The 17,101-nt window shown below is 40.7% G+C and overlaps 1 protein-coding gene across 13 annotated transcripts in view; it reads left to right on the forward strand.

Annotated features, from left to right (window-relative positions):
• Positions 1-17,101, forward strand: part of amph (amphiphysin) — a 145,354-nt gene that overhangs the window by 77,253 nt on the left and 51,000 nt on the right. For all 13 annotated transcript variants that reach the window (XM_046321514.1, XM_046321517.1, XM_046321518.1 and 10 more), the window contains exons 5-8: positions 5,835-5,930; positions 6,438-6,545; positions 6,954-7,039; positions 11,803-11,878. In XM_046321514.1, coding sequence (XP_046177470.1) covers positions 5,835-5,930; positions 6,438-6,545; positions 6,954-7,039; positions 11,803-11,878 — 366 coding nt within the window. The remainder of the gene's footprint in view (positions 1-5,834; positions 5,931-6,437; positions 6,546-6,953; positions 7,040-11,802; positions 11,879-17,101) is intronic.

Below are 17,101 nucleotides of genomic sequence, written 5' to 3' on the forward strand. Positions count from 1 at the left end.
CGCAATGAAAATGTCCACAGTTTTTGGCAGCACGTATATCTGCGAGAAAACCTTTTCTCGCATGAAACTGCTGAAAACCCAGATGAGATCAAGATTGACAGATGAACATTTGCATCAGTGCTTGAGACTGGCTGTAACTAGAATGGAACCTGATATTCAACTTCTCACCAGCCAGATGCAGGCCCACAGTTCACACTGATGAACATACATAGGTAAGCTCACTTTTCTGACTTGAATGAGTCATTCTGAGCATAAACAAATATAATCATAATAAAATCTACTGGGATAAAATCCATCTTTACAACCATACTGGTAGTGAAATGTATTGTGCTGTGTAGGTGCTGTATCACTTAGTTCAGTTTCTCAACCTGCTTCTTTTGTGGTTTTCACAGGGAAGTTGATGAGAGAGAGCTGCAAACAGTGGTGTCTACAAGCCTACTGGAACCTACAAAAGGATTATAAGGAAGGAACACAAGAACTTTAAGAGACTGCTCATATGTGTCAGAGAGATTCTGCTCTGACAACTGAGCTGAACTTTTATCTGTTAAATTGTGCATGGCACGACAGAAAGTTAATGTTCCATGGCTTTTTTTTCTATGAAGAACCCAGAGAGAGTTATTTATTTATTATTTATTTCCTGTTTTTTCTGTGAAGAACTCAGAGAGGGTTATTTAGTTATTATTTATTTCATTAATACTGTTATTATTTGTTTCCTGACTTTTTTTCTGTAAAGAACCTGGAAAGGGTTATTTCGTTATATGTGGCTTTCTGGAAAACAAAAAAAAATTAAGCTCCCCTACGATCGTCACACTTTTTCTGTTACAATCTGTTACAAACTGACACCGGCCCCCCATCAGAGAAGGGAAAAGTTATGTGGCCCTCACAGGAAAAAGTTTGGGGACCCCTGCTCTAGATGTTTGCAACACAGCCAAACGTGATTGTTTTTTTTGCGGGGAATTTTGACCGAAGTGAACTGATTTGAAGACAACGAGCAATAACTTCATTGCGCACCAATAATATTAGCGAAGCTTCGTTGATTGACTGTATTTCTGCCCAATGACCACTGATCTTCTTGAAATCTAGCTGGGTAGATAGCCAAATAGCTGAGGTAAACGCCAGTATGTGATGGTTATGGGTTGGACCACCATCCCTTGTTTGTAAACGCCCGCGTAACGAACTTCATTCTCGCCATTGACCATCAGAGCAGTTGCAGACACGCCTGTTACGCACAGCAGTGTTTTGGAAAGTAGTATTTTGGAAAGTGTTTTTTTCAACGATTTCATTGAAGACATGGAGAATAAATCAGGAAAAGCAAAGTCTAAGTATACAGATTTGCACCAGATTATAGAAGAGGTTGATGGGGAAAGTGAGACAGATTTTTTGTTTTGTGGAATCTTTGAGTGCTATGATTCAAACATTGAGGAGCTGTTTCTGCAAAGACAGGACGTACTTCTGGACGGGTAAGTGCTAATGCCGTTTTATGAAATATAAATATATATATATTTTTTTGCAAAAATATATATATATTTTTTTTTTGCAATCTGCAATGAAATGTGTAAAGTACAGATTGGCTATAGTCACCTTAGTAGCTGTTCCCTCTGTATACAATACATATCTGTTTATTTTATGTGATGATAAAAGGCTCATACAATAAAAATATTTTTTTATGTTTTCTTTCACAGTGATAGCGACTCCGACTGGGAGCCCTCTGTGCCAAGCTGCCCGCTCTACCTCTGCCCCCAGTGGTGTTCATATGCCACAGTTCATTACTGCAGTCATGACTGTGCCTCAGGGCCAAAAGGGCACAGCATGGAGGCGTCGTTGTGTTCTGCGTCGCATGAAGTCCCCCATCACCTGTACAACTTGTTCAGTTTGACCACTGCTTTACATCAGAAAGAGACTGCTATGGGACATGGCATAGGCAGCAAAATATTGTGTAGAGGACTTCCAAAGGGTCTATTCCTGTTTGTTTCTTCTTTTTTTTCTAATATTTTTTAAAACATTATGTATATTTTTTGTGTGTTTAGAATTTATTTTATTTTATTTTTGATATGTTGTATATAGTTATTTGCACTGTTGTATATAGTTATAGGTCAATTCGGCCACTTGGGTACATTTGGGCAACTTGTGTGGGACACCTGGGTGACTTCATGCTAAATGTCATGTAGCTCACCCATTCCTAAAGTTATCAGTCTGAAACTTTGCACACCTACAGTCTCCCTCTTGTGTTATCCATCACAATTATCTCCAGCATCCTATCTGACTGTGTGGCTATTGTAGTACATGTGAAAGATGATGCAATAAAAAACAGAAAACGTATGCTCTTTCTTTCGCTTTTCTTCCACCAGATCTACTGTGTTATATTCTCCTACATTCAATTAACATTTAACAATTAACAATTAACAAACTTCCACAAACTGGAAGAACATCATGTATCTAGCATTCACCTTTTCACTTAATTAAAAAAAACCACTGTCATTCTTCATCCCGTAAACAAAACCACTCCTCTGTGTAAACAAAAACCACTGTTCATCACTTCTCTATCATACTGATACAAAAACCACTTACCCCCTTCATCACTGTAAACAAAAACCACTTACCCCCTTCATCACTAAAAAAAACCACTGTCATTCAAAAACCACTTACCCCCTTCATCACTGTAAACAAAAACCACTCCTTCATCACTGTAAACAAAACCATGGTAAACAAAAACCACTTTCCTTCATCACTGTAAACAAAAACCACTTACCCCCTTCATCACTGTAAACAAAAACCACTTACCCCCTTCATCACTGTAAACAAAAACCACTTACCCCCTTCATCACTGTAAACAAAAACCACTTACCCCCTTCATCATGTAAAAAAAACCACTGTCAAAAACCACTTACCCCTTCATCACTTAAACTTCATCACTCCCACTTAGTCCTCATCACTGTAAACAAAAACCATGGTTTTCTCTAAACAAAAACCACTCCCCTTCATCACTGTAAACAAAAACCACTTACCCCTTCATCACTGTAAACAAAAACCGTAATTAAAATGTCATTCTCTCCCTGTAAACAAAAACCACTTACCCCTTCATCACTCCTCTGTGCAAAAACCATGGTTTTCTCTATCATAGGGATACAAAACTTACCCCTTCATCACTGTAAACAAAAACCGAATTAAAATGTCATTCTCTCCCAAGTCCTCTGTGCAAAAACCATGGTTTTTCATCACTGTATCATAGGGATACACTTACCCCCTTCATCACTGTAAACAAAAACCGAATCACTAAAATGTCATTCTCTCCCGAGTCCTCTGTGCCCATGGTTTTCTCTATCATCACTGATACAAAATACACTTACCCCCTTCATCACTGTAAACAAAAACCGAATTAAAATGTCATTCTCTCCCGAGTCCTCTGTGCCGATGGTTTTCTCTATCATAGGGATACACTTACCCCTTCATCACTGTAAACAAAAACCGAATTAAAATGTCATTCTCTCCCAAAAACCACTTACCCCTTCAGTCCTCTGTGCCGATGGTTTTCTCTATCATAGGGATACACTTACCCCCTTCATCACTGTAAACAAAAACCGAATTAAAATGTCATTCTCTCCCGAGTCCTCTGTGCCGATGGTTTTCTCTATCATAGGGATACACTTACCCCTTCATCACTGTAAACAAAAACCGAATTAAAATGTCATTCTCTCCCGAGTCCTCTGTGCCGATGGTTTTCTCTATCATAGGGATACACTTACCCCCTTCATCACTGTAAACAAAAACCGAATTAAAATGTCATTCTCTCCCGAGTCCTCTGTGCCGATGGTTTTCTCTATCATAGGGATACACTTACCCCTTCATCACTGTAAACAAAAACCGAATTAAAATGTCATTCTCTCCCGAGTCCTCTGTGCCGATGGTTTTCTCTATCATAGGGATACACTTACCCCCTTCATCACTGTAAACAAAAACCGAATTAAAATGTCATTCTCTCCCGAGTCCTCTGTGCCGATGGTTTTCTCTATCATAGGGATACACTTACCCCCTTCATCACTGTAAACAAAAACCGAATTAAAATGTCATTCTCTCCCTCTATCATAGAGTCCTCTGTGCCGATGGTTTTCTCTATCATAGGGATACACTTACCCCCTTCATCACTGTAAACAAAAACCGAATTAAAATGTCATTCTCTCCCGAGTCCTCTGTGCCGATGGTTTTCTCTATCATAGGGATACACTTACCCCCTTCATCACTGTAAACAAAAACCGAATTAAAATGTCATTCTCTCCCGAGTCCTCTGTGCCGATGGTTTTCTCTATCATAGGGATACACTTACCCCTTCATCACTGTAAACAAAAACCGAATTAAAATGTCATTCTCTCCCGAGTCCTCTGTGCCGATGGTTTTCTCTATCATAGGGATACACTTACCCCCTTCATCACTGTAAACAAAAACCGAATTAAAATGTCATTCTCTCCCGAGTCCTCTGTGCCGATGGTTTTCTCTATCATAGGGATACACTTACCCCCTTCATCACTGTAAACAAAAACCGAATTAAAATGTCATTCTCTCCCGAGTCCTCTGTGCCGATGGTTTTCTCTATCATAGGGATACACTTACCCCCTTCATCACTGTAAACAAAAACCAAATTAAAATGTCATTCTCTCCCGAGTCCTCTGTGCCGATGGTTTTCTCTATCATAGGGATACACTTACCCCCTTCATCACTGTAAACAAAAACCAAATTAAAATGTCATTCTCTCCCGAGTCCTCTGTGCCGATGGTTTTCTCTATCATAGGGATACACTTACCCCCTTCATCACTGTAAACAAAAACCGAATTAAAATGTCATTCTCTCCCGAGTCCTCTGTGCCGATGGTTTTCAAAAACCAAATTAAAATGTCATTCTCTCCCGAGTCTCTATCATAGGAGATACACTTACCCCCTAGGGATACACTTACCCCCTTCATCACTGTAAACAAAAACCGAATTAAAATGTCATTCTCTCCCGAGTCCTCTGTGCCGATGGTTTTCTCTATCATAGGGATACACTTACCCCTTCATCACTGTAAACAAAAACCGAATTAAAATGTCATTCTCTCCCGAGTCCTCTGTGCCGATGGTTTTCTCTATCATAGGGATACACTTACCCCCTTCATCACTGTAAACAAAAACCGAATTAAAATGTCATTCTCTCCCGAGTCCTCTGTGCCGATGGTTTTCTCTATCATAGGGATACAGTCACTGTGACGGGATACAATCACTGCGATGGAGTTGAATCTATTGGCACAGATATCCCCCCATATAGCGGCTCGACAACATACATGAAGACAAACCCTTTGGGAGTCTGTGGAAACAGGGACACTGAGTGTGTGATGCTGAACATGAGACAAAGATAGAAACATTATTTGAATATGTATGTACACTATTGCAAGCTAAATGCACTACTGAACCTTTGCATAATACAGATACTGCTTTTGAGGGACATTTAACTCTTGAAATTAAAGTTTGTCAGATGTTTTTAGATCTCAAAAGTAGACAAATATGTCAACATTCCAGACTATCGGTTAACGCAGCACCTGTATATGCCTCAATCCCAAATGAATGGAAAAGATTAACTTCCTGCTTTGTTTATATTTTCTATTTATTTGTGGTGGAGGCATATGGCTGGATCTACATAACCGATGTTATGGGATGTGGTTTCATCTGGACATTAGACTACTTTAGTGTTCTAATAATGTCTAAAACTGTCCCTTTAACTGTAGGTAGACTGTATATTACACCATATGCCTGTTCTCATCTTGTTCAGCATCTGGCGAACTGAAATGTTTCTCTGTGTCTCTCTTTTAGAACTGTGATGTCTTATGGGAGGACTTCCATCAGAAGCTGGTTGATTCTTCACTTATCACACTGGACACGTACCTGCAACAGTTCCCCGACCTCAAGGTACAGTGTACTGCATAAAAACAGCTTAGCCTTGGCTCTGTCGTCATAGAAACTAATAGCAGTCCTTGGCTACACGAGTTGACTCTTGCCTTTGACCAACTCAATCAAATTGATAAATGTTGAAACCCTAGCTATGTATTTGTCATTTATTTATCCAATATTGTTTATAGTACAGCACTATTTGTAATAAATTAGCTATTAGCTATTCCGGCATATTCGTAATATGCTCACGGTCTCAAAGACTTCGAGAGATTTCAGGCTTTTGTCCCTGTGGCTCAGAGTGTGTCCCAAATGGCACCCTATTCCCTATGTAGCGCACTACTTTTGACCAGGGCCCAATGGGCCTTGGTCAGAAGTAGTGCCCTATAAAGGGAATAGGGTTACATTTGGGACGCAGCCTCAGAACGGTTGACGCCTTTATGCTTGGAACTTTTGCTTAGGGGAAGGACTTTGTGTACTACTGTATTGTATTAAAGACCTGTCCGTGTGGTAATTACTCACCGTCAGATCCGTGTGGCGAAAAGAAGCAGAAAGCTAATTGACTACGATAGTGCACGGCACCATCTGGAGACCATTCAGGCGGTGGTCAATAGAAGTGATCGGAAGGTCTCAAAGGTAAGTCTTGTGCAGTAATGCAACAATGTGCTATTCTGTCCGCCTTTACCGTTGTAGTGAAGAATGATTGAGAAACACAACTCTTTTACGAAAACGAAAATACCTCATACGCTATAATAGTTCACCTTTCCAATAGTTTTGTGATGTAAACCCAACAGACTAGAGCCGTTTAACCAACAGCCTAGTCTCCAACCATAATTGAAAGTGGGTGTTCATTAACATACTGTACGTCAGGTTATGTCATTCTTATGGCAGTCTTCTAAGAGCATCACGACAGTACACTACGGGTAAAGTACTGTGTCTCAAGTGTAAAAGAGGATCCTTGCGCAAAGCAGTCTTCAAGGTGCTGGTTATGGCAGGAAAGAGATGTTAGTATTTCCCCCCCTCGTTATGTATTTGTCTCTTCAGGCAGAGGACGAGTTGAAAAAAGCCCAGAAGGTGTTTGATGAGCTCAATGTTGATCTGCAGGACGAGCTACCAACTCTCTGGGACAGGTAAACTAAAATCAGCACCTGGGTCACATTCACTAGGCACCAAATGGAAAGAAATGGGCCAACATGGAGAGGGGCCTAACCTGATTTGTCCAATAAGAAGCGCTGTTTTTGTTTTCCGTATGCAAAACGTTTTGGTACGATGTGCACTAATTAATGCGACCCTACTTCAACCGTATAGATAAACCAACGTTGTGGTCTTTATGCTGTAGCTCCTCTTCCCATGGTCAATTACAAATCAAAACTATGGGTTTTGGGTACTGTTAAAAAAAATATTTATATATATATATATATATATATATTACAGTACTATTATGCCGTGTTATTTTTTTTATTGTTCTATTTTAGGTGCTTTAACATATAAATCCTTTAGAGTCGTGAATGAAAATGTGTTAATCATTTTACATCCATCCCAAATGGAACCCTATTCAGTGCATAGTGCACTACATGTGGGCCCTGGTCAAAGTAGTGCATTAAATAGGGAGTATGCTGCCTTTTGGGACGCGACCCAAGATTTCTTCTATAGTTCTTAGGTGACTGTCAGTCGAGATGTGACTCTAGATACCTTTATTTCTTCTCTTGTGATGAAGTCCATGTATATCCATGGGTCAACAAGTCTCCATAGATATGCCTAGACCAGAAGATTATTCCCAGAAAAAAGCACTAGTTTAAAACGATTCATATGATCATTATTGTAGCCAAGGTATTAGCTTGTGTCTGTGGTTTGTCTTGTCTATCGTACGTTTGTTTAAAATAGTATCTTATACTGATTTACTTTTCCTATACGTGTGAATGACAGTCATGATGTACAGAATAATGTACATTTAATAATGAAATGTGAATGGAAACAATGAATTGTGGCTTTATAGAAAGCCCTAAATGTGAGTATTTCCTAGATTGAGAGATTCAGTCTAAGCACCACCATGAGGATGAAAAATAGAATTCAACACAGCATAATAATATCATGGTGAATTCAGACTTAGGGGATTGCCTGAAAATGGGCTGACAGAATCACAATAATAAAATCCGATTTCCTTTCAGTCGATCTCTGTTTCTGTCAGATAGAGGGAGTTAAACTAGTGGTGAGATAAGGTGTTAGGGAATTTGATCTGTTCCGGGGGAGAGATATTGTCCATTTTGTTGTGTGTGTGTGACAGAATCACAATAATAAAATCCGATTTCCTTTCAGTCGATCTCTGTTTCTGTCAGATAGAGGGACATGCAGTTAAACTAGTGGTGAGATAAGGTGTTAGGGAATTTGATCTGTTCCGGGGGAGAGATATTGTCCATTTTGTTGTGTGTGTGTGACAGAATCACAATAATAAAATCCGATTTCCTTTCAGTCGATCTCTGTTTCTGTCAGATAGAGGGACATGCAGTTAAACTAGTGGTGAGATAAGGTGTTAGGGAATTTGATCTGTTCCGGGGAGAGATATTGTCCATTTTGTTGTGTGTGTGTGACAGAATCACAATAATAAAATCCGATTTCCTTTCAGTCGATCTCTGTTTCTGTCAGATAGAGGGACATGCAGTTAAACTAGTGGTGAGATAAGGTGTTAGGGAATTTGATCTGTTCCGGGGGAGAGATATTGTCCATTTTGTTGTGTGTGTGTGACAGAATCACAATAATAAAATCCGATTTCCTTTTTCAGTCGATCTCTGTTTCTGTCAGATAGAGGGACATGCAGTTAAACTAGTGGTGAGATAAGGTGTTAGGGAATGTGATCTGTTCCGGGGGAGAGATATTGTCCATTTTGTTGTGTGTGTGTGACAGAATCACAATAATAAAATCCGATTTCCTTTCAGTCGATCTCTGTTTCTGTCAGATAGAGGGAGTTAAACTAGTGGTGAGATAAGGTGTTAGGGAATGTGATCTGTTCCGGGGGAGAGATATTGTCCATTTTGTTGTGTGTAAGTGTCCTCGATGTTCACATATCATGTTGTTTTTCCTCCTCATCAATGAGGAAGCCAGTCTCACACAGAAGGCTAAGCAGAATTGCCTTGTGACTTGGGAAACGCCTAACCAGATGGTGACTGGTTGCCAACTGGAGCCAACTCCTATAGTGCAATGAATTGGACTGTTAATATAGCTGTCTATTTAACAGAAGAGACCTTTCTTCCAAAATCTCTCTAGAAGTGAAGAAGTGTTCACCATATCCAAATTGAAGACTGGCCAATAAAAATAACTGCATGTGTAGTGGATCCGGTGTAGCGGTCTAAGCTCCTGATAGCGGACCACATATGCTCCCTGTAGACAGAGGTCCCAGCCCCATCTCGGCCACCCTCTCTACATCTCCCGCTGTACTGACAAAAATCCTTGGAAAAATATACACAAGGAGGACCATATTCTAAATATACAAAAGCTGTGGGATTGGATTTCTTTAAGCGAAAATCTTTGGGGAAACTTTCATTCTCGATCTTTTTGAACGTTGAATGCCTGGAGATTGGAGTAGTGATTAACATCGAGCATTCTGATTTAATTTAGGCAATGACTGTACAACTGGTTACTATAATCTGTTTGTGCCATTAAGATGGTGACAAGCTGCCTCTTATGTAATTGTCAGGTTCACATTGTTCGGTGTGACTGTCTAGCATTATCAATGCACATACAGTATACTGTGCTTTTAGTTGATTCTGATTGTTCTTAAGTTAAAGATGTTTGAGTATCTGGACTCTAGATCACGGATCTCAATGGTTAACAATAAGTTGAAGACCTTAATTTGGGCGGCAGCGTAGCCTAGTGGTTAGAGCGTTGGACTAGTAACCGGAAGGTTGCGAGTTCAAACCCTTAGCTGACAAGGTACAAATCTGTCGTTCTACCCCTGAACAGGCAGTTAACCCACTGTTCCCAGGCAGTCATTGAAATTAAGAATGTGTTCTTAACTGACTTGCCTGATTAAATAAAGGTAAAATAAAAAATAAAAATAATTGAAATGCAGTTACTGTACTGAAGATTACTCATTATTCATGAATGAACTTCATTAAAGTTTCAAGGGGAAAAGATATTTAATCAATTTTAGAATAAGGCTGAAATGTAACAGAATGTGGAAAAGGGGAGGGGTTCTGAATACTTTCTGAATGCACTGTATGTGCTGTGGGTGTGCGTCGCAGCGGCAGACGTACCATTAGGCAACTCAGACAATTTCCTAGGGCCTCACATCATCAGGGGGCCTCGTGAACTTGGCATAATTTCATTTAATAATACGTACAGTAATAGAAGAGCTAAGACTCTTTCTGTTTCCCTCTACAACGCTTACAAGCTGCGCAGGACACGTTAGAAGGGAGTGTGACAAAACCGCAATTGAAAATAATGCATTTATTTTATTCTACACACACAATTATTACCTGGCAGTCTTTCCAATACCTTTTCTGATGCATTTCACACACTTTTGGAAGCAATTAAAATTAAAAAATGGTTACACTTTTCCCATATTCAAGTAATTTGACATATTTTCTTATTAGCCTTATGAACATAGAAACTTGGTTGCAGTTTGTATCTGTGCTGGAATGGTTAAAAATACAGGTACTGGTTGATATACAAAATCAAAAATAGAATCACTTTTTATTAGTCACACGCACCGAATACAGAGAAATGCTTACTTACAAGCCCCTAACCAACAATGCAGTTTAGAAATATGAATAACAAATTAACCAGGTAGGACCATTATCATTTCTAAATACATTATATATATATGATGTGGTGATGTAGAGACCTTTACTATTTTCAGGAAGCCTTTTCATTCTGCTTCGTTCAACTGAAAATAGCGCAGTTCCAAACAGCTCTTCTCTCAGTAGCCATGCTTTTGTTGAACAGTCATGGGGGCCTACAAATCCCAAAGTCCGCCCCTGTGTGTGTTTGTGTGTGTACACTGTATGTGTGTTGCCATCTTGAGCACACTGGCTGCTCACTGGAGAAGAATGCTTGCAGCCATGGTTACCTAATCTGTCCAATGAGAAGGCATCCTCTCTACAATGCCCTCTAGCACTGCTCTACTCATGGATGGGAATTGCAGTGCTTTTATTTTTAGCCCTATCTTTATAATGACAGTCATCCTTTTGTTAAAACATCTGCTTCAACTGCTGAGCTACAGTATGTGTGTTCAGGATATGTGTCAGAATCAATTCAACCCCTGTATGTGTTTGTGTGTGAATGAATGACCACAGGTCTCCTCGCTGCTTCATTGCAAAATGACAAGAGTTGAGTAGCGCTAGAGGGCATTGCGGAGAGAGGATCCTCACAAGGTCAACACAATGTTTGCTGTACACTTTGGTTGACCTTTTCCTGAAAGGAAGATGTGCTAGGAGTTCACATAAATAGTAGCAACAGATCGCAATTTAAAATACATATCTAACATTTTGCGAGGTAGTTGTTAAACAATGTATCAATCAATCAAATGTATTTTTTAAAAGCCCTTTTTTACATCAGCAGTTACCACAAAGTGCTTTACAGAAACGCAGCCTCAAATCCCAAAGAGCATAGTGGCCTGGAAACTCCCTAGAAGGCAATAACCATGTATAGGGAGGGGACTGTAGTTACACGGCGTTTTTTATCTCTGACCACCAGTTTGATATGGTTTTATTTTTTTTGAAAAGTATATCGTTATGGTAACTGTTCATTGGAATGTATGGAATTCTTCATTCTGACAGCATTCGCCTTACAGCTGAGGCTGTCCATTTAAGAGGTCTTTTAGGGTTTTAATGAAGATGTTTGTTGGTGACAAAACACAAAACCATGGTAACATATGTGTTTCCCCCCCCCCTTCTAGCCGAGTTGGTTTTTACGTGAACACATTCAAGAACGTGACGAACCTGGAGGCCAAATTCCACCGGGAAATCTCTGTGGTAAGTAACAAAATAAAAATATAAATTCTCAAGAACGATTTGCTTTATGCGGTGGTTTCGAAGTTTGAGTCTCTTTCTTCTGACATTGCATCAACACAAGGGATAAAGTACCATACAGGGTGATGATGTACCATGAGGTTTACCACGGGTGTCTCTGAATGTTCATCTACAGTATGCTTAGCGTGTCCAAACATATATACAGCGGATTACCTGGATTTCTGCACACATTTGACATACAATGTGATCTGATCTTCATCTAAGCCACAACAATAGACTTAACACAGTGTGGGCGGCAGCGTAGCCTAGTGGTTAGAGCGTTGGACTAGTAACCGGAAGGTTGTGAGTTCAAATCCCCGAGCTGACAAGGTACAAATCTGTCGTTCTGCCCCTGAACAGGTAGTTAACCCACTGTTCCCAGGCCGTCATTGAAAATAAGAATGTGTTCTTAACTGACTTGCCTAGTTAAATAAAGGTAAAATAAAAAAATAATAACACACAAATTGTTGCATTTTTCTTGTCTATATTGAATACATCATTTAAATGTTCACAGTGTAGGTTGGGGAAAGTATGTGAACCCCCCGAGGCTAATGACCTGTCCAAAAGCTAATTGGAGTCAGGAGTCAGCTCACCTGGAGTCCAATCAATGAGACCAGATTGGAGATGTTGGTTAGAGCTGCCTTGCCCTATAATTTTTTTTTTGATTTAGCTATTCACAAGAAGCATTGCCTGATGTGAACCATGCCTCGAACAAAAGAAATCTCAGACGACCTAAGATGAAGAATTGTTGACTTGCATAAAGCTGGAAAAGGTTACAAAAGTATCTCCAAAGGCCTTGATGTTCATCCATCCACGATAAGACAAATTGTCTATAAATGGAGAAAGTTCAGCACTGTTGCTACTCTCCCTAGGAGTGGCCGTCCTGCAAAGATGACCGCAAGAGCACAGTGCAGAATGCTCAATGAGATTTAAGAAGAATCCTAGAGTGTCAGCTAAAGACTTACAGAAATCTCTGGAACATGCTAACATCTCTGTTCACGAGTCTACGATACGTAAAACACTAAACAAGAATGGTGTTCATGGGAGGACACCACGGAAGAAGCCACTGCTGTCCAAAAAAAACATTGCTGCGCGTCTGATGTTCGCAAAAGATTCTGTGGACAGATGAAACTACAGTTGAGTTGTTTGGAAGGAACACACAACACTATGTGTGGAGAAAATAATGCCCAGCACACCAACATCAAAACCTCATCCCAACTGTAAAGTCTGGTGGAGGGAGCATCATGGTTTGGAGCTGCTTTGCTGCCTCAGGGCCTGGACAGCTTGCTATCATCGATGGAAAAATGAATTTCCATGTTTATCAAGATTTTTCAGGAGAATGTTAGGCTATCTGTCCGCCAATTGAAGCTCAACAGAAGTCGGGTGATGCAACAGGACAACAACCTATTTGACAGATGTAAATGAACAACAGAATGGCTTGAAGAGAAGAAAATACGCCTTCTGGAGTGGCCCAGTCAGAACCATACTCGGCCGAAATATAGAAATACCCAAAACCTAGAAAAACAAACAGACTGCCCACCCAACTCACGCCCTGACCATACTAAATAAATACAAAACAAAGGAAATAAAGGTCAGAACGTGACAATTCACGAAGACATACACCAAATTACTAATTCAACAATTTATTCAAATGGAAATGGCCAAATTGCTGATTCAAGGAGCATGAAAATTACAGCTCATGATGACTTAATGTGGAATTGAAAACGTCAATACACAAGACGTTTACATGTGTCTCCTTGAGCAGAATACATTTTTTGTCAAATGTAGAATTATTTACCTAGAGGGTTTATATTAAGGTTTTGCTGCACTTAACACTTGTAATTAGAACATTAAAATCCTTTCACTTCAAATATGGGCTGAAAACCTAGCATTATAGCTTCACATTTGCTCCTGCAGTTTCTGTAATAACACCTCTCTTCCTGTCAGTGATCAAGAGTGAAACATTATAATTTAGGCCTTCCTCTTTCCTTCAGAAATGCTAGTCAATCATAATTTGTTTGTGTGTGGGAAATCTCAGAGGTAAGGCAAGCCTGTGAACCAGAACTCAGCTCTCTTTGTCTCTGGTTTGCCGTTGAAATATTGAATTCTGAACATAGTCATAGAGCTTCAGAATAACAACGTGAACATGTTACTAAGGCAAGTCGGGAGAATGCTACGAGAGTGACAGAAACTGCTAACGCCATTTTCGTTAACCTTTGATAAATCACCTGAAAGAAACATGCCAGTACTGTGTTGGTTCAGGGGTATCAAATCAAGTCTATTTGTCACTTGCGCCGAATACAGCAGGTGTAGACCTTACAGTGAAATGCTTACTTACAGGCTCTAACCAATAGTGAAAAAAGGTATTAGGTGAACAATAGGTAAGTAAAGAAATAAAACAACAGCAAAAAGACAGTTGAAAATAACAGTAGAGAGGCTGTATATAGTAGAGAGGCTTTATACAGTAGCGAGACTATAACAGTAGCGAGGCTATAACAGTAGCGAGGCTATAACAGTAGCAAGGCTATAACAGTAGCGAGGCTATAACAGTAGCGAGGCTATAACAGTAGCGAGGCTATAACAGTAGCGAGGCTATAACAGTAGCGAGGCTATAACAGTAGCAAGGCTATAACAGTAGCGAGGCTATAACAGTAGCGAGGCTATAACAGTAGCGAGGCTATAACAGTAGCGAGGCTATAACAGTAGCGAGGCTATAACAGTAGAGAGGCTGTATACAGTAGAGAGGCTTTATACAGTAGCGAGGCTTTATACAGTAGCGAGGCTATATACAGTAGCGAGGCTATAACAGTAGCGAGGCTATAACAGTAGCAAGGCTATAACAGTAGAGAGGCTTTATACAGTAGCGAGGCTATATACAGTAGCGAGGCTGTATACAGTAGAGAGGCTTTATACAATAGCGAGGCTATATACAGTAGCGAGGCTATAACAGTAGCGAGGCTATAACAGTAGCGAGGCTGTATACAGTAGAGAGACTTTATACAGTAGCGAGGCTATATACAGTAGAGAGACTTTATACAGTAGCGAGGCTATATACAGTAGCGAGGCTATAACAGTAGCGAGGCTACATACAGACACGGGATAGTCAGGCTGATTTGAAGGAGTATGTACATGTAGATATGGTTAAAGTAACTATGCAGATATGATGAACAGAGAGTAACAGCAGCGTAAAAGAGGGGTTGGGGGGGAACACAATGCAAATAGTCTGGGAAGCCAATGTGCGGGAGGACAGGTTGGTCGGGCCAATTGAGGTAGTATGTACATGAATGTACAGTTAAAGTGACTATGTATATATGATAAACAGAGAGTAGCAGCAGCGTAAAAGAGGGGTGGGGGGGAACACAATGCAAATAGTCTGGGTAGCCATTTGATTACCTGTTCAGGAGTCTTATGGCTTGGGGGTAAAACCTGTTAAGAAGCCTTTTTGTCCTAGACTTGGCACTCCAGTACCGCTTGCCATGCGGTAGTAGAGAGAACAGTCTGACTGGGGTGGCTGGTGTCTTTGACGATTTCCAGGGCCTTCCTCTGACACCGCCTGGTGTAGAGGTCCTGGATGGCAGGCAGCTTAGCCCCAGTGATGTTCTGCGCCGTATGCACTACCCTCTGTAGTGCCTTGCGGTCGAAGGCCGAGCAAATTCCGTACCAGGCAGTGATGCAACCAGTGCTCTCGATGTTGCTGCTGTAGAACCGTTTGAGGATCTCAGGACCCATGACAATTCTTTTTAGTTTCCTGAGGGGGATAAGGCTTTGTCGTGCCCTCTTCACGACTGTCTAGGTGTGTTTGGACCATTCTAGTTTGTTGTTGATGTGGACACCAAGGAACTTGAAGTTCTCAACCTGCTCCACTACAGCCCTTTCGATGAGAATGGGGCCGTGCTCGGTCATCATTTTACTTTAGTCCACAATCATCTCCTTAGTCTTGGTTACATTGAGGGATAGGTTGTTATTCTGGCATGACCCGGCCAGGTCTCTGACCTCCTCCCTATAGGCTGTCTCGTCGTTGTCTGTGATCACTGTTGTGTCGTCTGCAAACTTAATGATGGTGTTGGCTTTGTGCCTGGCCATGCAGTCGTGGTTGAACAGGGAGTACAGGAGGGGATTGAGCACGCAACCCTGGGGAGCTCCAGTGTTGAGGATCAGCATGGCAGATGTGTTGCTACCTACCCTCACCACTTGGGGGTGGCCCATCAGGAAGTCCAGGATCCAGTTCCAGAGGGAGGCGTTTAGTCCCAGGATCCTTAGCTTAGTACCATAGGGTACTATGGTGTTGAATGCTGAGCTATAGTCAATGAATAGCATTCTCACATAAGTGTTCCTTTTGTCCAGGTGGGAAAGGGATGTGTGGAGTGGAATAGAGATTGCATCATCTGTGGATCTGTTGGGGCAGTATGCAAATTGGAGTGGGTCTAGGGTTTCTGGGATGATGGTGTTGATGTGAGCCATCACCAGCCTTTCAAAGCACTTCATGACTACGGACGTGAGTGCTACGGGTCAGTCAGGTTACCTTAGTGTTCTTGGACACAGGGACTATGGTGGTCTGCTTGAAACATGAAGGTATTACAGACTCAATCTGTGTTTGGCTTAATGATATTTCAACTACATTAATGAAGTGCACTGAGGAAAATACTCATCAATGATGATGTTTTTATTTGACTTCCTGAAAATAACTTTAGGCCAGCACATGATTCGCTCACAATTACCCACTTAAACCTTATTATCTTGTGTTCAAAGGTACTGCATTTCCAACTAGCAGGGACAGCACTGTTATGTAAGATTGTAATTGTCTTACTGAGGTCTAGGGAAAGGACTACAGTAACTGCCACATATTAGGCCTATCATATTGTATTGGCTGTCAGCAGTATTACTGGTGAATATAAAGGTCATTGTGTTACTAAGGTGTGTCAAAGTATTAATCTTACACTACTCATTTGAGCTGTTGTCTTTAGCGTTATTCTTTGTAGGCAATGGAAATATAATGAGTTCTGGTGTGTCCCAAATGGTACCCTATTCCCTAAACTATAGCCTCTTGCAATTCCTATCCTCATTACCCATCCACATCGTGTGTGTGTGTGTGTGTGTCCTAACATTTTTATCTCGAAGTTCAACATTTGAGGTGACAGACATCCATTTTAGCTTCTGGTTCTAGACTGCCCTCTGCAGGGAAAAGTA

The sequence above is a fragment of the Oncorhynchus gorbuscha genome, linkage group LG22 (assembly GCF_021184085.1).
Source record: "Oncorhynchus gorbuscha isolate QuinsamMale2020 ecotype Even-year linkage group LG22, OgorEven_v1.0, whole genome shotgun sequence".
Taxonomy (NCBI): Eukaryota; Metazoa; Chordata; class Actinopteri; order Salmoniformes; family Salmonidae; genus Oncorhynchus; species Oncorhynchus gorbuscha.